The sequence below is a fragment of the Papilio polytes genome, unplaced genomic scaffold (assembly GCF_000836215.1).
Source record: "Papilio polytes unplaced genomic scaffold, Ppol_1.0 DF823691.1, whole genome shotgun sequence".
In the NCBI taxonomy this organism is placed as follows: domain Eukaryota; kingdom Metazoa; phylum Arthropoda; class Insecta; order Lepidoptera; family Papilionidae; genus Papilio; species Papilio polytes.
This window is the reverse complement of record NW_013525513.1, coordinates 1,969,265-1,994,139: the sequence shown is the minus strand read 5'-3', so window position 1 is coordinate 1,994,139 and position 24,875 is coordinate 1,969,265. Positions and strand designations below refer to the sequence as shown.

General features: G+C 32.8%; 1 protein-coding gene across 3 annotated transcripts in view; it reads right to left on the bottom strand.

The window, feature by feature from the left end:
- Positions 1-24,875, bottom strand: part of LOC106104226 (rho GTPase-activating protein 7) — a 200,433-nt gene that overhangs the window by 157,514 nt on the left and 18,044 nt on the right. For 2 of the 3 annotated variants that reach the window (XM_013284199.1, XM_013284200.1), the window contains exon 1: positions 20,656-21,067. The exons of the other annotated variant lie outside the window; for it this stretch is intronic. In XM_013284199.1, the coding sequence (XP_013139653.1) occupies positions 20,656-20,740 (85 nt within the window). In that variant the 5' untranslated portion in view covers positions 20,741-21,067. Of the gene's footprint in view, positions 1-20,655; positions 21,068-24,875 lie in introns of those variants that run through there. 3 annotated transcript variants of the gene reach the window in all.

Here is a 24,875-nt window from a genome sequence, read left to right as displayed (position 1 = left end):
GGTAGGTTTACTATTTTCAAGGAATTATTTCGTTACTTTTTAGTGTACTGTTTTTTTGAGAATATTTTGTTTTTAGTGTATTTTGTTTTGTGATTTAAAAATTAACTGCAAATATTAAAATATCAAGCAAATTACAAACTATTAAGATTTAAAAGCAATGAGAAAATATGATCCTCAAATAAAAGGAGGTAAGAACTCCAGTATAAAACTGAAGGATAATTTATCTTGTTGGTAAGAAACAATAAAATTACAAAGTAACAGCGGTGTTTTATTTAGTTTAGTTTTTGTTGTTGCCACTAGATGACGTCAAGCATATGTCTGATGTTGCAATTATTTCCTTTTAGAAGTGACAATGACGGCGTCATAGGCGGGCCATGTGTCCACCATATTGTGTTTATGGAGGATGTCAATGTTTTGAAATAATGATCAGACGTTTATGAACTCTACGCTCTTTGTCTCCATAAATAAAAAACAAAATAAACTAAATTATTAACCGAAACTGGTCGGTGCCGTCACCGGATAAAGAAAATTATACGTGAGTAAGCCGTAAATAATTAATTAATTACAAAATAAACTGTTTTGTAAAGTGGTATAATATCGTACTGATGTTATAAACGCGAAAGTTTAGATGGATGGATGGCTTTAGCTGATCGGATTTCGATGAAATTTGGTGTAGATGTAGCTGATAGTCTGGTAGAATATATAGGCTATTTCCTTTTTTTTTAATTTAAAGCGAACGGAGTCGCGGGCGTAAGCTAGTTGTTTTATAAAACTAAGACTAGCTAATATACTAAGAGCGGGCGAAAACTTTTGACTAAAGTACCGCAGAATGTGATTATCGATTGTTTCGCAGCCAATTCAACTGTTTAGTTGCACAACTAAAAATCGAGTAGTGTACGCACCTCCATATAAGCTCATAGGAAACAACGCGTGACTAAACAGTTGTGCGATAGTTTAGTCAAAGGTGCACGCGCTCTAAGGGTTACATTATTAATTATTTATATTTATTTGTCATAATATTTATATCGAAATTTGTTGATCGTTAAACAATTCAGATATCGTCATCTCGTAATTTTATAACAATATTTTCGGTCCTTTCCTGATATCAGTTTTTGTAATTTTTTCCCTGATATTAAAATACCAAGGAACAAAATCTATTTCATATGTATCCTTGGGTTATTTATAAGTTACGTTATTACATTTTCAGACAAACTCCCTTATAAAATTCATCAAATACCAGGCATAATATGGAGGCATCCGAGCTATACACAATGTCTAGTTAATAAATATAATTTACTATTTGCCCGCATCGATAGTGAATGAACTATACGACAAGTAAACAGAGGATTAAGTGCAGATTAGACGTAGGGTTGTCACATTTTAAATTATCGAAGCATTATTAAATTTTACAACCTTTATAATGGTATTATGTATTTTGTAATGTACAATTATAAAGAGTGTTGAAATAACTCAAAACGTACTAGATTTCAAAAATTTTTGCACTAAAAGTTATGTTATCACTGAGCAACATAGGCTATATTTTTACTAATTTTTTAATTTCACACGAGCAAAGTCGCGAGCAACATCTAGTATTTAATAAATAGATTTTACTATTTTGGATAGCTGATATATGCATTTATATATTGTGGTTCAGCTCAAGTTCATGTCCAAAATTAAAAAAAAGAATTCGCTTTTCGAAAAATAAAATAAAAAAGTTAATGAAACTTCTTATTTAAAACTAACTGTTCCCCTGACTACGTCCGCGTGAATAAAAAAAATAAAAAACATCCTATGTTACACACTGCTAACGTAGCTTTTTAATAGTGTAAGAATTTTCAAAATCGGTTAAGTAGTTTTTGAGTTATTTCGATACATACAAAAATGCAAATCTTTCCTCTTTATAATATTAGTATAGGTTGAAGTTACAACGGAATTTCGTATTTGGTAATTATTTGAACGTAGTGTTAGAAATGTTTAGATATGGTTTTAGAAAACTTATACGCGAGTGCCATTGAATAATAAATATGTTACGGTAAAACCCCTTAGTTGTGCAAACTCCCAACAGGTCAACAATGTACCGAGGTCCGGCGAGGTGCCCGGAGCGCTTTCGCACGCCAACATGCTTTACGCATTACGATCAAATTAGATTTTAGGTAGCAGTAAAGGCTTATTAAATTGGATGCAATATTGTGTTCAATAATAGTATGCGAATGAATTAATTATGTAGCTGAAGGGTTTTAAAAGCCAATCACTTAAAGATAACTTATTTGTATTATAACAGAACAGCAATGGTTAAGTAAAATGAGAGATGCAAGGAAATGTCTTACTTGACTCTGCAAGAATGACGTCTAGACCAATATTAAAGAGACTGAATACTGCACCATCTATACTAATATTATAGAGAGTAAGAATTTGTATGTTTGTATGTATTGAAATAACTCAAAACTACTGGACCGATTAAAAAAAAATTATAAAATAGTTACGTCAACAGTAAATAACATAGACATTTTTTTTGTAATTTCACATGGGCGAAGTTGCAATGTTATTGTAAATTTGTTTATATTCATCTTAAGTTATAAATATTTTTGTGATGAGTTTTTTTATAAATTTTACAGCCCTGATTAGGCGCGAGCGACGTCGCATTATTAGAGATCAGTGAATTTATCGAGTCACGGCCACTAACAGGTTCTCTATTACGAAACCTGTTCGACATTGAAATGAACGATTGTCCGAAGTGTTGATGTTGCGAATTGTGCTGTTATTTTTCCTTTAACTTGTATAGAAGGTTTATTATTAACAAGTCTTCGTGCTGTAAAATCAATATCTTTATTATCTGCTTACTTTGTTATATCTATAGACGTAAGTGAAAGTGATATTTATGATGGTCTTACATAAATGGTATTTTCATTTCTTTCATGCTTTCGTACTTATAGAGTCTAGACTTAAATTAGACGCCAAAAATTACAATTAGATTTAACTGGATGGGGTTGGCGCTATCGGTAGAGGTGGCGATGATCGATCTTTGTTAAAATCCTCATTGGTACGAATCTAGAAGGCTTAAGAACAACAAAAAAAAATATCTCTGACGTCACTGGCGAAATATTCATTTTTCTATTGATAAATAATACTTTATTGTTTACCAACATAATTCGTTAGTAAAACGATGGTATTCTGCCACTGAATAGTTAAATGTTTTAACAAACTATTGAAAATTTACTTTAAGCTAATCTTAAGCCTTAAAAAGCAAATATCATGTCTCTTAGTGTTGAGACAAGACATTGTTGCAAGGATATTATATTTCATAATCCTGTTTGGTTCTATGGAGTTTATACAATACCTAGCGATTCGCGCCAGCTTTGCCTGGGCAAATTACGCATCATATATTTTCCGTCATATCCTTACCCTTTCCGTTAATGTAAAATGGAACATACTAGCTTTCGCCCTCGACTCTATACGCGTGGAAAAAATCAAAAGTGTTCTTCCAGGCTATCCTCTACATTCGTACCAAATGTCATCGAAATCCGTTCAGGCGTTTACGCCAACAAACATCCATCTATCTAAACTTTCGAATTTATAAAATTAGTATGATTTTCTGTTCTTTTTTGAAGATAAATATCATAGCTGTAACCTATGTAGTATAACTGTCCTGTACGTTTAATATTAATGTCCTAACTTATATGAATTTGACGCCACACCTGTCTGTGAACATAATAGTTATAATAAACGAGTTTCGTATGCTAATATAAAAAGAATAAATTACGAACAATACACGCGAATTTTAAATCTCAAACAAACGCCTGTGATTAATATTGCACAAGGATTAGTGTCAATTATTCATAATATAGTAACCGGTCACGGTTTTATGTTAATCAGAAGCGCAGTAAAGAATTACTGTCAATCTGAACGCAATTACCGCTTACCTAAATAGTATAGACTTACAATAACAATGTTAACAATGCAGACGAAGTAGCTCTTATTGTGTTAACTATAAAGTTCAATTTAAAATACATTAAGCTTCAAAACCAGATGTTTGATTATCATGATGCGGCGAATCGTCCGCGGATATCTTGATTCGAAATCCTTTAATTTGAATAAGGAGCATTACATTTCATATTTCTTTTTTGCTCAATCCAATGATACAGAAGTTGTTTTGATCGAGACGCCTTAGTCACTCCTTGGTTTTTATCCATTATGGGTATTAGTTTAAATGTATAAGGTTGTAACAAAAAGAACGAACAAAAAATTGTATAGCATAAAGTGGATTATGGAGCTTATTTTTTCCTTATTCCTGGTATTCTTAGAACTCAGATTGTCATTTGAGTCATAGTTTATTAGGATTTTATGACCGTAATGGAAAAACACGAATTAACATCACCCTTACATGGTTTTATATTTATGCTATACTAGCTGCTGCCCGCGACTTCGCCCACGCAATATTAAGATAAAAATTAGCCTATAATATACCCGTCTATGTCAGCTACCCTTCAGTGGTAGTTCGGTCGAAATCGGCCCAGCCGTTTCGGAGATTACCCGGAACAAACGCGGCTTGCGGACAAACAGACAAAAACAATTAAATGCGTTTTTCGTTATCAGCAACGCAAATGCAGCATCTTCCCGAAATCTGGACTTTTTCTTTTCATATTACAAACACTCTAATTTTATTTCTATCGCGTAACTATTTTTTTTCAACCAAAATGGTTAGTCGCCAATTTTCACAGGATTACAAACGTTCATATGTCTATATCGCTGACCTTTATTTTAAGGTTATTATTGCGATCATATAAATAGTTAACGCCGACGTCCTGAAACACGCTGTTTATTAATAATTCCTAAACATTAGTAATAATAAAATATAGCCTATGTTACTCACAGATAAATTACCTTTCTGACGGTGAAAGAATTTTTAAAATCGGCCCAGTAGTTTTTGAGTTATTTTAATACATACAAAAATATATAAATAGAAAGTTTTCCTCTTTATAATATTAGTATAGATATTAAATAATATCGATCATAAACTAAAATTGGTAAACCTTGAGACCACCCAAGTTTAAAGTACGTCATTTTGTTACAAAAATATATTCGTGCAAGGATATATGAAACATATGCCCATCATATAAATATTTTAAACGTATATTTATTTTATGTAACACATTCTATTATTATAGGGAATTTTAAAACAGTTAAATACCACTATCTTATCCATTTTCAATACGTAATACAGCTTTTATTTGTTAAAGAAACTTCTCTTTGTAATTTGAACGAAGGATTTAGACAATAATTACACTAACAACATTTGTTTTAATACCTTTAATTAAAAGGCGTGTAAAATTATTTTCAACAAAAACAACTAAGAAACTCGTTATGGTGTGACTATTTAAAACAAATGAATTAAATAAACTTATGAGAGTGAAATTTCACACATCTGTCAAAGAGGATATCAAAAATTCTCACTTTCTAGCATTCGTAAGCAAACATTATCAAATTATAGTCAGTCAATGACGCCACTGTACTGATGTGACCCCACTTTCGTTGAGCAAACACGCTCCAAAGCGGACAAAAGTTTGACGAAACTCCGCTAAGAAGCAAAATAGTTTAAGACGCCTTCCTGTTCACTTTTATTAGATTTTTCCGTAGAATATTGAAGTATACATATCGTGTGATTTCTTTAATAGTAAAATTATTTATTTATAATAACTAACAATAAGCTCTGGTGAATATAAAATTTATGTAAACACAATAAGTACATTTTTCTTACCAAGAATATAGTTTCTCTGTTAATTTTTTTTGGTCTATTGTTTATTTTCAATCCGTTTAAAAGATTTTTATTTGTACCAATATATGACAAACTGGGAGATTTATATCCGAACTAGCTGTTCCCGTGCGACTTCATCCGCATAAAATTATGAAAATTTTATTTTATTGTTTACATTTGTCAAATTACAAATGTCAAAATGACATGACATGATGACAACTTTGCTTCCTTAATGTTGGCAGCAACTTATGGTCTCTTTCCCACATTAGGGTTTTTATCCAAAATATTTACCCCTAAGTTTAATGGCGTTAAAATATATAGCCTAAGGCGTGACGTAAGTGTAGGGCTTTTTATTAAAAAAAGAATTATTCAAAAATATGCTGTAATTGCTGACATCTTAGGCAACAAAGAAGTGTGTTTATACTTTATTATAATAGTATAGATATTAGAATTTCGTGTCTCGTATATTCGTAATGCACTTATGAAATCAAAGTTACTAACGCCCTTCCTCAACCAACATAAACACGGGAGAGTTTACTAAAAATAGATGATTTCTCTCGGACGTGTGAAAATTTCGGTTTTCTATTACCTTTGTTCTAAGATTACGACATACTCTAATGACAGCACTTTGCTGTGAAAGTTGTTTAATGATCCGATGTGAAAGGGCAGGAATCAAATGCAAATTGACTTAGAATTACATAAAAAATGCGAAAGCATTGTAACGTAACTTAGATAACACGAATAACTTAATTGATCAAGGTGTTTTAAGTTATATCTGAGTTTACATTTCGTATATTGTGTTAACCTTATATAGTACACTTAGTCAATTTAATATCTAGGACTATGCAGACAGTAAATTTCAAGATTAAAAATTCAACAACATCTAGCTGTTGCTCGCGACTTCACCCGCGTGAAATTAATTAATAACAAAAAATATAGCCTTTATTACTCACTGATAACGTAGCTTTTTAATGGTGAAAAAGTTTTTGAAATCAGCTTAGTAGTTTTTGCGTTATTACAATAAATATAAAAATACAAATATTTTACCATAATATTAATATAGATTTTCATACATGTTACTTTTCTGTTTATAATGAGTATGGAGTTGATTTCGCCAGTGGACGTCCACGTTAACACTACAGTGGCACACAAAAATATTTTGGTACAAGAAACATAACAAAACTAAATCATTCTCTATTTGACACTTAGCGAAGTTGTGTGAACTATTTAGCATTCTCTAGGGAAAGAAAAACATTGCCTTAAAGTTTGACAGCATTTCTCATAAGATCGTTACCAATACTCCAAAATAGTGTTAAAATAGCAGCGGAATTTGAAATAAAAAACACATATTAACGAAATTAACATACCTATCTAGATTTCGGAATGAATAAGATAATTGCACTTACTAATGCAGTTAATTAAAGAACAAAGAATACCGATTCTAACAATCCTTCACCGTTACAACACTATTTTTGGCCAGTAGTAGTAAAAAAATAAAAAAGTTAACCTATGCGAAGTTAATACTGGCCGCTAGTAAAGCATAACATCGAACTATAAAAAAATATGCCAATCAGATACGTACAATAAAACAAAACACTCAAAAGTCAAGAAACAGCAACTATTGATAACAATAAACTTATATATAATTGACCAACAACCAGTTTGTTAGAATGCAGTTGGTCGACCTTTGACAAAGTCGAATACCGAATTTGTGAATTAGCCACTGTCTGTTGCAATATTAACACTAATATTCTAAATATGCAGGTAAATCGATCTTAATCTAAATTACTACGATTTCGATCGGTATTTCAAAATTATTCTGTAATGATTTACATTATGAACAGCCACAAACAATACTTCTTTTGTACAGTTGAGGACATCCACGGTGTTAAACTTTAGAAAAATTGCCTTGTTTATTGAAATGACACGAATTCAATTTCTTCCTATAAATAACTAATTTGATGACAATGAGTGGTGCAAACGAAGGGGTAATTATAATAAGAAACTAGTCATGCATCACAAACTTGCTTTTTTCGTAAAGACACATTTATAAATTGCATTATATTTCGCCTCTCGTTTCAAAATGTTGAAACGATTGTAACTTTTGTGGTGGGGCATCGTCAGATTCCACGATTGTACCTAAATTTTCTATCCAATGATGTCATAGCATCCAACAATGACATATTATGACATTTGATTAACAAATCAACCATTGTGAAATCATTGAAAGACTATTGTGTCATGACTATGTTAGTAATTCCGTTGACAAAATATTTTAAAATCAGTAGACTTTGATAATCATTCAAAATGTACTGTAAGTATTTTTTTTTTCTTTTTGATCATAGTGTTGTTGCATTATTACATTTTTAATATTTTATCCATGTTCCCTATTCACTCTAACTTAAGCTCGGAGCTGGTGATGATGATGATAATGACATGTTCCCAAGTGAATCCGTTTTCTTTTGCCAGTATATATGTACGAGTATGTGGTGTATTATTAGCGTATGAGAAGTTATACGACGAGACGTTGAGGACTGAAAGTGTTAAGATTGAATGTGGACGGCGACAAAGTTAGAGGAAGACCGAAGAAAGTATGGGTGGATTGTGTGAAAGAGGATATGCTTAAGAAAGGAGTGGATTCAGATATGACGGCTGAAAGAGATGTATGGAAGAGCAGCACAAACTGTGCCGACCCTCCGTAAGGGATAAAGGTAAGTGGATGATGAGTTTGTATGTATGTATCTAATAAAATTGAATCTTAAAATATCTAAAAGATATTAATGATCACCTGTTCGCACTTTAAAACAAGAGACCGAACATTAAGGTAAACTTATTCATATTAATATTAGCATACCAAAAAGACAAAAACACAGCCACCTCGAAGCGAATCAAAGTTTAATTAACATTTGTAAAGAGCGCCGCGAGAGTGGATATTGAAAATGCAGAGAACTCTGTTTAAATATTCAATTTCAAGTCTGAGTACGGAATGATCTTGTCCGACCTTGTAACGCTGTCGGGGGCTAAGTGTTTACGTGCACATTCTCGTGTCTTAAAATAATACATTATAATGTTTGTTAGCTTTATATTTTCAAGTAGCAATGTTTGTAGTAATTGCACAATACTGTCTTTTTCTAGAAGTTCAGGATCCTTCCAAGATCCTTCTTGGCTTAAAAACCTCGGCTTCCTTCTATATTTCGAGCTGCTTTGTACAAAAGTTCAAGTTGCCAACATGATTGCCAACTTACGTTAGAAGGTACTAGAAGAATTCTTTCTCGTAATCTTTTTTCATATTTTCCTTATGTATGATTTCCAAAGCTTTATGAACTGATACTCTAATTTCAACGTAAGATTAAAAGTCGAATAAATGATTTACCTACATCTCCAAGAAGATCCCTAGAAAGCTGCCCTTTTGTCGATATTATAGAAAAACATATAAACGCTATTGTATAGCAATATCTTAGAGGAAAACATCATAACAATCATTACAAAATGGCCCCTGTTATCGCTTCATACTTAATCTATACGACAACAGTGAACGTTACGGTGAAATCGTGATTTCCCATTGCCGCTGAACTCTTCTCGCCACTCTTTATAGAAAATATATTCAAACTGCGGTCAAAGGGTATTGCCATAACTCTCTACAACTTTTATGGTATAACGATTGGTAGTGACGATTGTAACCGGTCGCGCGAACTTGATCTTGTGATCGTTGTCTGATGGAACCGAAGTCCCGATTCAATCCACGAGGTCGGAGATCAAATGCAATAAATCCGACGCTTACCATGACACGACTCGGTTTGTTCTCTTAATAGAAACAAGGAATATCGCTTAGCCACGATTGACCTTGTGTTTGTAGTAGTGAGGTAATATATTTTTATTTAAATTACTATTCGATGTACGACTCGCAACATTGATTAAACCAATTTATTTAGGAATTTCTTCTTAATTCATGCTGTCTTCATTGTCTAAGGTACCAAAAACTTTCATATCTATAGTATTATCTCCCCTTGTACTCCGATCTTCCATTCTTATGACAAGGTCGTACTAAATTAACCTTTTGAACCACAATTTATTTATCATTTGTTTATTTCACCAGTGTTTTCATTCTCCGTCATCTTTAAAATACATTTTCTTGTCCGAAATGTCACTATTTCTGATTTCACCAGATTTAAACCAACGTCAGATTCTAACATTAGTTATGTCTAAATATGGGCAGAGTCAAGAGGTTGAGCACAACTTGGACGGTTCTAGAATTTCGATATAAATAACACTTAGGTGTGTTAAATTCTGTTGAGATAGACAGAAATAAAAGGCTTAGAGGTAATCAATATCACAAAAGAACTAAAGGTCCCAGTTCATTTTTTTTACGTCCACCCTTGACTTTCTCATCGTCAGAGACTTTTTCTTTCTTTCCCAGTTCATGTTAGTTGATGCATATTTTTAACTTTGTTAAATTTTGGTTCCAAATGGTAATTTTAAAAATCCCATTTCATCTTAATTGTAAGCGCATAGCTTACTTTATTGTTATTTACCTTTTATAGAAAGAAAAATATCTTTCTCGTAGGCAAATCAAACTTTCATCGTAATTAAGCAAATTATACACGAACGACACATTCGTCATAAACGTTTATTTGCTTTAAAAGAGGCCAAACTTAGCATAATCGAAAGTTTTTTTTAATGAAAGATTACAGTGATGATTGGATTATACGTTAAATCAATCTTTTTAATTAATTCTTGGTTAATAACACTAATTGTGGTAATAAACGAGAGTTCATTTAGAAATATGTATTCCTAGCTTTCGCTCGCGAAACCGTTCGGATGGAATAAAACAATATTAATAAAAACAAAAGTGAGTAGAATATGTGTTCTTTCAGACTATATCTACATCAATACCAAATTTCAACGAATACAGGTCATCCGTTTAGGCTACAAACTCTAACAAACATCCACCACCACACCATCTAAACTTACGCATTTATAATATAGTATGGTATGATTCGAGAAAGACTTTGTTTTATAACTTTTTGCTTGCACTATCATCATATTTACATCGAATGTTGCAACATGTGTGTGTCAGTATACTGAAATATCAATTCTAAGTGGCTTGACGATAGCTAAGAAAATATTTACTAAAAATTCCTATCTTTCTTTTCACTATTATTTAAAACAAAAAGGCTTTCATTAAAACGACTTCCTCGTAATTTTCTTCCATTAGCTGAGGCACTTGTTCTGCTTGTACTTAAACGCCATAAGACTTGCATAAAGGTATTCCTAGGACGCTCCACGGTTGACAATAAAAGTAGTTTTTAATTATAAATGTACTCTTAAGGTCTTTTCTCACTAGAAGAACCTTTAATGTTGCCAGTGTTTTAAATGTTTCTGAACATTAACTTTACGATATTCAAAATTATGTTCCTTGAAAATAAATATATGTATTAATCTGTGCAATTTGCGGGTGTTTCCATATTAATAATAATAATAATTGGTTTCTGTACTTTAATATAAATATATTTGAAACATAGTGTTATCTTTGTATAATTATGTAAAAACTAATAACGCTTTATTTGTATAATTCATGTTATTATTTCTTGTGATGATTAATTATTTTATTATTGAAAATAAGTGCATTCTTAACAATGTGAAAAAGACCTTCCAAGTTCAGAGACGCTCTTGAATCTTTAATGTTACAATGACAGCTGTTCAAGTAGCACTTAAACTTTTACTTTTCAATTCTCAACTTAAATACCTTTATCAGTAAGTTGAATTTGTGTCCAGAATTTCTATTTATTTCTCATGTGACAATGTTTAAGGGAGTATTTTTTAACTTAATGTCCATTATTAACTTAGATCCAATTAACAATGTTTTGTTAATTTAAGTTTTTCAAACTTATTACGTTAGTAATCCTTGTTAATGGAATTTCTATCGTAATATCTTCGCAGTTACAATCTCTACCTGTCTCAAATGAGTTAAAAGTCGAAAGATTTTTAAGTTATTCATCATCATCATCATCACCAGCTCACTATACGTCCCCACCGAGGGGCTCGGAGCCTACCCTAATATGGGGTGACTAGTCAACCACGCTGGCCAAGTGCGGGTTGGTTGACTTCACACATATCTTTGAATTTCTTCGCCGATATGTGCAGGTTGCATCACGATGTTTTCCTTCACCGTAAGAACGTCGGGTAAATTATGTACATATGAAAATTCGAAAAATCGAAAAATCGAAAATCACATTGGTACATGGCGGGATTCGAACCCAAGACCTGTAGATTACAAGTCAAGTGTTCAAACCACTGAGCCACCGACGCTCTTTCAAACCACTGAGCCACCGACGCTCTTCTTCGCTCTTTAAGTTATTATCATCCAAAATTAATTTTAGTAATTCGAACCATCCAACTTCTTTTGTATAGTCTATATCTAGGCCACATTTTATAATTACTCGACAAAACGTGCTTATCTTAAACCAAGGGTCAATGAACTTTCGATAAACAAATGAAAGAAAAATATTACGGCATCGTGCAGCCACCTCGTTTCGGTGAGCAATTTATTTACTGAAACAAATATAGTATTATCTCTACATTAAAAACAAAACATAAATTTTGCACTGTTTAATACAGAACATGTCATCATGAATGTTACAATTGTTTTTACCTATTAAAAAAATAACATAAAAAATTCTTTAGTTTACATTTGATCTGACAACTTCAGTTGATTTTTTAATTTAGTCTCAAAGCAGGTTTACATCACTAATTAGTTGGTAGCTTCTTGTACTCCCGCGGTCAGATGCATCCGTTATCAGACGCATTCCTGCCCTCAGAGTGATTGATAAACGCCCTTATGTAACATCTAGTGGACTTGTCCTCACCCACGCTTCACTTGTTTCAACCGTTTAACGCTAGAATACGTCACTTATTACTAGCTTACGCTAAGAAAAACTTAACAGTTTTAAAGCTAAAATTACGAAATGGTTGTTTATGAGTACATTTTATTGCTTTTTTGTTTTTATATAAAGCGAGACAACGGTGAGAACCCCGAGGTGTTCAATGGCGCCCATGGACATCCGCTATACCACAATCGTTGCAGCCTTTTGTGCTAGCGGTTTTTGTTTATTGTGGTCAATAACTAAAGTTTCAATTAAATTTACGATTAAACTCTAGTTAAGAGTTGTGTCACTTCCCGTTAGGTTACCAAAATCGTATACACCATTGACATAATCAAATTGACAAACTGTTTGCATCTTTTGAAAACCTAGTATCATGTATAAATACTTGAAACATTTAAATGATATTACAAATATTGTGTACAGAAACACATGTGGTTTTCTGTAGTTATTCGGAAAATTACACTGTTGTTTACCGACTGACTTTTACACTGTTGCACTAATAATTTCCTTTGCATCATGAAATAAACGAGGTCTTGATTAAAAGTGTGCGAAAACGCTGCGATTATCTTTATTTGGAAATTTTAATTATGTCCAGATATAATTATGCAATAAACTCGAAACTTAATCTCGAGATAATCGAGTGATATTGTCGGAAATTTACATATGACTTTAAAATACTTGTCTGTTGACAAATTCGATATAAATTAATGGTTATTGTTTTATATTTAGCACCTTGTTTATCAATCTGACACAATTCTTACCCTTTACAGATATAACACTTCAATACAATTTTAAGATAATGAGTTTTTTGTTTTTAATGTAATTAATCCGCCCTTACGACTTACAACACAATGAAGAAAGAACAGAAGGCAGGCCACAAAACAAAAGATAAGCCACTGATTGAATTAACACATTTGAAGTCAAAATATTTGCATAGATTGGCTACATTTCAAGATGTTTTAATTTGTAAATGTATACATACTATCTTTACTATATCTCCTCAATTTTAGGAGATTCATCAGAATGAAAATTGCCAAAAACTATTATTTTTTAAATCCATGAGAAATCGCAGGCAAAAGCTAGTCATGGATAAACATGAATTAAACTGATTGTAAGAGAAATTATCGACTATCAGTCACTTCGGCGCAAATGTAAAAACAAGCACTATGAAAATCTTTGAACTTATTTTTTATATGAGATAGCAAACGAACAAGCAACCACCTGAATCCGCCAAAATAGCGAAGCGACCGCTTCCCATAAAAATCCGCAATTGCAGATGCGTTGCCTACCCTTCATCGACAGTCAAAAAGGAGATATTTCCCCTCCTATTTTCCTATGCGTCTCCTACACCGTCAAATCCACTTTCCTTTCCCACTCCACCCTTTCAAGAAAAGGGTGGAATGGGAAAGGAACTTTAAGTAGGCACGTTTAACGTCGTCTTTTGTTTTAATTTTTTTATAAACTCTGTATATATTCTTTCATTAGTAAACCCGCTCTTCTTATTAATTTGCATCGTTAGTAACTTGTATTTTTACATTATTATTGTGTCGTTATACGTTTCTTTAATTACTAAACCGATTATGTCCAGAGTAAGGCAAGTTCGCTGATATTCATAATAATTTAAAGACCATTACATGAACGCTTAGTTCGCCTTTAGCACTCCTTAATTGCAAGATGGTGTGCGTTATATGCTACTCTAGTTCCAAAGGCGTAGCCTAATGCATTTGCAGGTTTTATGGGAACTGTAAGTCGTTTTTTGTATAAAATTACAGTTATACATTTTGCGGTAAATCTAATTTTAATGTTCAGGACAAAATGTGAATGTTATAAAAAGTGGAATAAACTCGATCATTAGATATTTTTTCATGTAAAAAAAGTTAAACAATTCTTATGACAAAGGTTAATACAACAAATAATATCAGCCGTTTTGAAAGAGATAAGAACCAGACAAGATTCTACATTTTGTGTTGTCAAGGGAGTTTCCTATAAACAAATTCCGATGACGTTGTTCAGCTCAAAACAATTGATCATTCAATATTAAACATAATAACAGGACATTCACCTGATTCTAACATCCTAAGAACTCGTTCAATGACCACAAACGCTTAGAGGACACAGTTTTTTCTAAGAAGATAAAACAATTGAACTACGCAAGAAACCTATTAAAACAATAGAGTTTCTAAGGCAATTGAGGAGCGTGAGCAAAACATTGTATTATAAATAATTGCACCATGTGTCACCGTGCAAAATAATCATGCCATTCAAACAATATTAGTATGCCGAACGTAAAGCACGCCCATACTGCGGACACGCAAGCACGAAGTCACGCACCAAAACGCATCGCTTTATGACCCGTAGTCATAAAATCGTGAAATCGATATCCAGGAAACTTATTAGAATTTATACAAAACAAATACGGCATAAATATCATTTGTCATTACGATTCTTGAATCAGGTACCAAATCAATTCAATGTTTATTCGTTTGTTCCTTCATTTTCCTAACTAGTGTTGGACAGAACAAAAATTATTAATATACCAGCATTATAACTAATAGGGAATTTTTCACTATGCTAGCTGTTGTCCGCGACTTCGTCCACGCAATATAAAGATAAAAATTTCCCGTCTATGTGAGCTACCTTTCAGTGAAAGTCCGGTCGAAATCGGCCCAACCGTTTCGGAGATTACCCGGAACAAACGTGGCTTACGGACAGACAAAAAGATTTTAAATACGATTTTTGTTATCAGCTACTCAAAATCATCTTCCCGAAATATGGAACTTTTCTTTTGATATTACAGACACTCCAATTTTATTATATGTGGATTAAATGTAAGATCTAATTTTCAAATCATTGTTAGTTTTGATCCATTTTTCTCTACGCGTGCTACATGTGTAATACTAAAAAGTCAACTCAACCGTTAACACTATTGCTTGGATGATGCTTTCACAACCGTAGCTAAACTATCTTTACGGTCAATCAACCAATCAACGGATGAATCAAAAACATTGTGACGACAATAGAGTTATTAACATGCTACCATCGACGGCTAAATGTGATGATTTGTTTCTAATTGACGACGATTGCTTTGGACAGATTCTTGTCTAATTTAGGTCTTGTCATCACCAAGCTTTATATGAATAAATTGATATAAAGATTATATTGATTTCAAGAAAAGATTACGTAAAATATCATTCTCGCTCTTCGATTAGTTATGGATAACGCCTAGTAATCCCTAACTTCGATCCGAAGATCGATCGACACCGATCCTCTCAATATAGTGAGCTGGTAAAGTTGAAGATAATTTGTGCACCAATTTACCATTAAACGCAATAATGATTAGACATAATTTGAAGGCTTACGTCACTCAATTAGCAAGGGAAGTGATTATCTGATGACTGAAAACAATCACAGCAGGTTTATTTTTTTTATTTCACTATTTTAGGTCCACGCATCGATGAAATGTCCAGCCACATAATGAAATGGCCCATTTTTATATCTCAGCACGTTTGGTCAAAAGTAGATCACAGTTCCACTCTGAATGGTCGCAGTGACATCATCGGTCTCTCGTCACTCCGCACGTGGATTAGTAATTACGACACGCTACACATTACATTAACAGGAACAATTAATTCTAACGGCATTCTTACTGTTAAATAATAATCGTTATTTGAATACTCAATTGTTTTTCAATGTAATTGTCTTGTTTTGCTTCATATTACACAGCGTTTATTTTATTATAAAATTGATTTTGTTAGGTTACATAAAACCTCTTAATAGTGTTTATTTACTTTAAGTTGTTTTATTATGTCGATGTTTAAAACATGATGGTTTGAACACGCTTAAATTATAATAAGAAATACAAGCGGGACCGTAATAAATTTTGACAAAGACCATAACATTATAAACTCACGTTGGGCGCCGCTTTGTTCTACTTTAAGCCTATATTTAATTTTAATCGATACATCATTATAGTCATGTACACCGAATAATCGATGCATCGATTCACAGACGTCATTATCAGCTAAACACTACTTAGTTCCTGTCATGTGTGACGATGAGTGACAGCTTTAGAAATGACAGGCGAGTTACTTAACGCATCATTACAACGAGCACTAAATACGGGCAGTATAACCTCAATACTTACATGCACGCCCCTTTTATCAATTAGATCAAATATTTCTCTTCCTAATTTCATAATTTGTATCACGTAGCTACAGACATATAGGCCCTTTACTATAGGGAATAATACTATAGGGATTGCTGTACGATTCGATTGACTCCGCTCTTCAAAATTGGTTGAAACAGTTGGCACTATTACGTCATGATAAACTAGCTTTCTCCCGCGACTCCGTCCGAGTAGAATTTAAAAAGAACAAAGCAGCCTACGTGTTCTTCCAGACTATCTACATCTATGGCAAAATTTCATCAAGATCCGTTCAGCAGTTTATGTTACAAACTAACAAACATCCATCCATCTAAACTTTCGCATTTATAACATTAGTAAGATAATATGGATAAGACATATTTTACCTTTAAGTATACTACGAGTATTACCTTCTTATTAGACTAGTAATAAAACGTTAGTTCATTATGCATTTTAAACTTTATGTTATTTAATAGTAAAGTTTTTAAGGTCAACGTACTGGTTGTATGCATAAATATTTAAAAGAAATCTAAGCTAATGATAGACGTTAAACAAGAAAAAACAAAAGACAGATCGCATCTTGTAGAACTTGTAAATGGCGGCTTGTTTAACGCGTGGGCGTAATAACATTATTACGATAATGCGGAATGTGAATGAATCTATAACTGTATATTGTTTTAAAGAATGAATATATACATATATATATATCTATACTTCTATATATAATAAAGCGTAAATACAGACTGCTTCGTGGCACAGATCGTTAGCAATCACAAATTTTTTTCGAATAATTATTCCTTCAATAAAAAGCCCTACACACACGCTATACATTTTCACGCTATTATACTTAGGGGTTAAATAAATTGGGAAAAAAATAATGTGGGAAAGACTATAAACTACAAGCTGCCAACATTGCGGAATAATTATGGTAACGGTAATTTTGACATTTGCAATTGGGATTTTAACAAATGTAAACAAAAGAATAAAGTTTTATATGATTGAATGCGGATGAAGCCGCACGTAAACAGCTAGTTAGTGATATAATGACTAAGTCGTATAAGCCTGTAATCGAAATGGTTAATGTTAATAGAAAACTGATGTAAACATTATGCAAATATAAATGTATTTTGACAATATGTAAATTAACGAATATATCTTGACTTTATGTGGTTTTTATTCACGTTAAAGACGCACCTTGATTTCTTAATTTCCTGGTATATCCTTAGTTAATGCTGGCAGGATGTAAAATGATGAAAAAAAATAACAAAACACATCGCAAAAGGTAATGTGTTAAAATCGTAGTTTTTGCCGATTAAACAAAACACAAGCGAAACGCTAAATCATTTACATTTTTATGTTACAACTAGCTGTTGCTCGCGATTTCGTCTGCGTCAAATTAAAAAAAAAACATATCCTATGTTACATAGTTATAACGTAATGTATTTTTTTGGTAAATCTTTGAAATCGGCCAAGTATTTGAGTGACTTCATACAAACAAAAATATATATCTTTCCTCTTTAATATATTAGTATTGATAATCTAGATTTCTAAGGGTATTTCAATTTTCATTAATTGTTCATGAATCAGTAATTCGTGAAGGAAGATTTAGTGTATAAACTCCAAATAGATTTTGTATAAATTTACTGTAAAAATATAAAATGTAAGTATTAGACTAGAACTCGGTGGCTCGGTGGTTTGAACACTTGACTTGTAATCTACAGGTCTTGGGTTCGAATCTCGCCATGTACCAATGTGATTCATATGTACATACTCGTAATTTACCCGACGTTCTTACGGTGAAGGAAAACATCGTGATGCAACCTGCACATATCGGCGAAGAAATTCAAAGATTGTGTGAAGTCAACCAACCCGCACTTGGCCAGCGTGGTTGATTATGGCCTAGTCACCCCGTATTAGGGTAGGCTCCGAGCCCCTCGGTGGGGACATATAGTAGGCTGGTGATGACTAAAACTCGTAGAGTTTGCTTTTTACTTTTACGTTTAAAATATATAACTGGATCGAAATATATTGTACAACTTCTAAGCACCCGACATTTTTTTTTTATAAAATAAGCGAGCAAACGAGCAGCGAACCGCTTGGTATCAAGTGATCCGACGCCCATGAACATCCGCGACGCCAAGGGAACTGCAGATGCGCTGCCGGCCTTACGCTTTTCTTGAAGGCTCCTAAATCGTAACTGTTTGAACATATTCAAATGCAACCTGATATTGTCTTGAAAAGAACGGACAGATATCATAATTTCATATGTTTATTGCAAGGTCGAAATTGGTAACCTAAGGAGGTAGGCGAATGTACGTGTTTACAAAATTCAACTCATACATGTATAGAATATTAAGAACCTGTCCCGCCAAATTGTAAATTGTCTGATAAAATCACGTGTAAGATATTTGTTGGAAATATCAGATTTTGTTCCCTTATCTGACAGTGACGTCATTTTTAAGTTAGCTGAGCCTCTAGCCAGTGGTAGGACAGGCCCTAATTCTTCTCAAATAGTCCCCGGTTGAGTATTAAACGTTTATCACTAATATTACGTTAAAAAGTTAAATCATGTGTAGATTCATAACACTTAAAATATTATAAATGCGATTAGACGGATGTTTGTTAGAGTTTTTAGAATATATCTATAACGTTAACTAATAGACTTCAGTAGTTACATTATACATTTCAATCTAATTAAAAAGGCCAAACACACAAATAGCTGTTACTAACGCCTGATTAATACGTAAATCTGTTTTAGTATATTTCGTTCTTTTAAATATTTGACCGACTTCCCACAGTGAGGTACTCAATTCGTCTGTTTTTTTTTTTATATAAAGGTAACAATCTTTAATAATAAATACTGTAAAGCATATCTAAACACTATCAGACTTCATTATGAAGTATTCAAGTATAATAAACAAGAGTTTCGCCGGTAAGAATCTAGCTCACCTTGGACATTATTTCCTACTTACTGCGGAACGCTAACATCGCCCCTGTACCATTAAATATATTTCAATTAATAAAATCCATCGCTAATACATGTTTCTATAAACGAAATTCATTTCCATTTGTTTCGTGGTAGAAGGTTAATTTTTATATGCAACTTCTTGTTATTAGATGGCTATTACCGTTAGTGCAATTTGCTGTTTAAAAAGAACCAGATATAAATAATTTAGGCTTGAATTCTGATATTATTTAAAAAAAAAATCATACAGAAGAATTGAGTACCTCCTTCTTTTAGGAAGTCGGTCAATAAAAATTAGATTTCTGAGACAAAACAGCTATTATAGAGTTTTTTGGCGGGAATCAAATCCAGAACTAATCCAATAATACTATTTCTAGCTGCTTTGAATTTGAAAATAGAATTATCGAGACTTACTTTAAATAATCTATTTATTACATCGTTCAAATGTACTTGATTTGATAATTTTGCGAGTTTAACCATTACGTGAACTCACTCGTTCTCTAATTGTGTATTAATGGAGTTTGTAGTGGAAGTGATTTAGCAAATTGCTATCCGTTGTCGATTTAATTTTGTAATAGTCGTAATTATTACTTAATGATTCAATATTTAACCACGTTTCTATTTGACGATGAACACATTAAAAAAACAAGTTAAATCTAATTAACTATAGATTATAGCTGTAATATATTTCAAAACTTATTTGTCTATTGAATATTTAACAAAATGTTTATCTACACGTACATTTGACAGAACATAAGACTGCAAGATAAATTCTCATCATATAAATTAGTATTTAAGTTTGATTCGAAATTTTAAAGCAATATAGAGGCTATGAACAGTTTTATTTACCAATTCAATCGCATAGTTCGATACCGGTTTGTGCAACAAAAAACATAATCTCGGAACATACCGTTTTGCAATGAAAGAGCAAACAACTCCTCGTCTTGCAACCATCGCAGCTCTCTAATTATAGACATATCAGCTTCGAAAGACATTAATGTGTCATGATATCTACACAACAGTGCCACAGGAACTATGCGAAACTGTGCGAACACCACAACACTATAATCACAACACTAGTACACAAACCCGCCAAGCGGAACGTCAAATTTTTATGCTACTTGAATTATTCATACTGTAATATCTCGCGCCATAACTAGCGTTTCTAACTTGTGTCACATCTAACTGTAACAATACGACCACAGTCATAGGGTTTTGTTACGAAACGTCACAATTTTTGACAGCTGATGTTTCGATCGCACGCGCAGGGTTAACGAACGGAATGCGCGCGAACACAACACAAGCGCGCACTGCGCGTCGCCTTAGCACACTGGCTGCTGACCGGGTCGGGCGCGCTAGGCGGGGGGCCGACTCCACCACACGTCCTTAAAATTTTATCGATAACTACTGCTTTAAAATCGATAATACGCCATCACTACACCCATATAGCCTCCGCGAATGTTTTACGACGGTTTCGAACTTGCAATTAAATCGCTGATTTTTATTTATTTGGCAATTTAATGATTTGTTGATGGTTTAAGAGCAATTAGTGGAACATAGTAATAATTTTTTCTCATGCAAATTTTATTTGTTCATCTGTTCTCGCTTTTAAGTTCGTAAAATTTTATTACGCCCACGTTTGAATTAACTAACATAAGCATACGATGACGAATTAAGTACATTACATCATAACTTTAAGCATTAAGTGTAAAAAATGTAATGAATACTAAGCAACAGACTCAAAAGTCTGTTGCTTAGAATTTAAATTTTAGTTAGAATGTAAATAACAATTAAAACTATAGAGACGTTTATATCAATCCCACGCCAATTCAATATAAGATGTACCTACAGCCGGCTTTAATAAGCTAAATTAACTAGAGCATCTAGCTGTTCAACTTTTTTAAAAACTCAACGATGACAGTTTGATAAGCAAGATGGAGAGTGCCTCAACCGCACCGGGCCCTTGCCTCATCTCAACTCAATGGATCTGTGCATGTCTTCTAGGATGACATGAGTCATTAATTATAACGTAGAAAAAATAAACAATTTGATAATAATTTGCAAATATACCTCTTTATTTCGATGGGCTTAATGATTTAAAAAAAAATCTATACGTGTTTCTTTAAACAAATATCGGAACCTTTAAAATGTAAAAATTTAAAAGTATTCGGTCAAGTAAAAAAAGGCTAATTCAAATATTACAAATATGTACGCAAGATGAGATGTTTTTGGGAAACACGTGATGTAATCGTTTAAACAGGTCTAAAGTTGTCAGTTATGTGTTTAATTTCCCCGTCACTATGGGCCTTATCTTTTAATTCATATGACGAAACTCAACACCGCCGTCAGTTTCGAGATGTGACTTATTTCACGATTTTATTATCTATGCAAGCTTACAGATAACGTTATTAAAATAGTTAAAGTTCCATAGAGTTTGCTACTTATAGAGCTACTAGCTTTTACCCACGACTCCGTCCGCGCGGAGTTAAAAAAACTTAGTAAGTTTGTGTTCTTCTAAATTGTGTTCTACATCTTTGCCAAATTTCATCGAGATCCATTCAGCAGTTTAGGCTACAAACATACATCCATCAATCTAAACTTTCGAATTTATAATAGTAAGGTTTAAACTATTAAAGTTAAGAATGTTTCTCAACGACAACACCAAATATAAAAGTGGCATTTATCCCGAAACATATTTTTCCCCTATGGATAATTAACCCAAAATTTGCTTAATGATCTACTAAGCGTAAATAATTTTCGAGACTTGTACGTACACGTTATAACAACTCAAATAGATCTTCGATTGGATTTCGTTTGGAAAGTAAGCGAAATATTTTGTACGTGACAAAAATCCGAAACAATCCATGTCACGATTTTTCAATTGAAATCGCATTACGACCGCAATATAAATGCGAGTCGACGCAAGGCAATGGCCCTTTACAAATCTATTTACGGTACTTTTTCGGTGCTAATGCTTTTTGTTTGGTACAAGTGAATGTGTTTGTTCGGGTCACAACTCTATGTGAGACAATAACCTGTCTATTATATTGTACATGACTTCGAATTATTCCTAAGAACAGATTATTAGACCATTACTACCGGAAATAGAGCGATTTTTTTTCATTTTAGAAATCACTTTCATGCGCAGATTATAAACTTTGTTTGCATTTGTAACGATAAATTGCATATATCACATTTTATACTAATATAATAATTGCGAAAGTTTAAATAGATGGATGTTTGTAAGAGTTTTGAACAGATCTGGATGAAATTCGGCATAGATGTAGCACATGACATGGAAGAACACATAGGCTACTTACTTTTGTTTTTTTTTTAATTCCACGCGGACGGAGTCGTGGGCAAAAGCTAATGCATCTATAAGTGTAACCAAAGAATGTTAATATTTAATTAAAAAAATCTACTTCAATAATTAAAATGTTTCGAAATTCTAAGCTCTATGCTGATACTAAAATACAAAGGTATCATAACTTCATATTTTAGTATAGAGCGTGAGAGGTCGTGAGTAAATTTAACAATGACTCGAAGGGCCAATGCCGATCTCGTTCAACGTCATAAAAATAAAGCGTCGCATTCTCGCGGATTTCCTTTTACATCGCTCCGGGTCTGTGACTTTAAACGACAGGACCTGTCAAGCGTCGATTAAACTCTGACAAATAAAAACGAATAATAGATTTCACACTTGCTTATCTTGACGTTTTGGGTGTAGCGTGTCAGCATATTATGCATATTTGGGGTTTTCATCGTTACTTCAAAGCCCACGAAACAGATACACAAACCCCACGTGACAGATTTTATTTAGTGCTAGCTGTTGCTCGCGACTTAATCCGCATGACAATAAAAAAATATAGTCTATGTTACTCACTGATAACGTAGCTTTTTTATGGTGTAAGAATTTTAAAACCGGCCGAGTAGTTTTTGTGTTATTTCATTACATATAAAAATACATATATTTCCTCTTATTAGTGTAGACAATAGAGGTGTTTGTCTAGTCCATTCCAGTATACTCAAAGACTTTAAGTTGATTGCGAGCTTTGCTGACGTTTTGTACCTGTTACCGACTCGAATGCCCACGTGGGAGTCGCCACTTAACACCTCTTTACAACCTTGACTTGTATATCTTACGTTTATTAGTGTAACAGTCGTTTTGTTTGCATGTTTGTCGCGATGTTCGCACCAACTCCGATTGTATTCGGAGTTATAAAATTTAACGATCTGTAAGCGGGTAAAATGTTGACAACCCTATAAATAACTTAGTTAAATTAGATTAGAGAAATTTTGGTCACACCTGAAATTAAACTATCGCAGAACTGTTCAGTCTCACTTTGATTCCTATATAGCTTAAATGGAGGCATACTACCCGATTTTTAGTTGTGCAACTAAACAGTTGAATTAGTTGCGAAACAATTGACAATCGCACAACAGTTGTACGATAGTTTGATCAAAGGTTATCGTAATCTGTAATTAAATGTCTATTTAAATTGTAAGTTTCTAGACAATTGTGTATTAATTTTAAGGCATAGTAAAATTGTGATCGCAGAAATATTAACCAGGATGTATCTTACGGCCTTGGAAAATACGTTAAAGCAGGCTGTAAAAACTATTTAGTTCACTTTCATTGATTTCTTCCTACTTTCTAAAAGTTACATGTTAACCTTAAGAAATAAATCAGATAAATGTTTTTTTTATTAATTAACATCATCGCTGGTACCTTTTATTTTAATTGTAAGTAACAAGTTAAAAGATAAACGGCCGAATATTAAAACGATCTTAAATCGCTCCGTGACTTACGATCTAACAAACGTTGACTAAATGTAGTTTCAACATTCGGCAGAAATATTTGCAATGAAATTCTGATGATGAAAATGACATATAACAATATAATAATAATATAATAAATGACATATAACACATACAATACTAAACTAATTTTAACTAATCAAAATCGCCTTTTAGTACACTTTAGTAGTTAAATCAAGATTAAATATGACTAAATCCATTCATATCATGATCTGCGATCCCAACTCAGTACACCCTCTCGCTGTCGCCATCCGAAACCAAATTAATACGTTATAACTGAAAGAAAAAACTGTAAAAATAGCGTGGATTAAA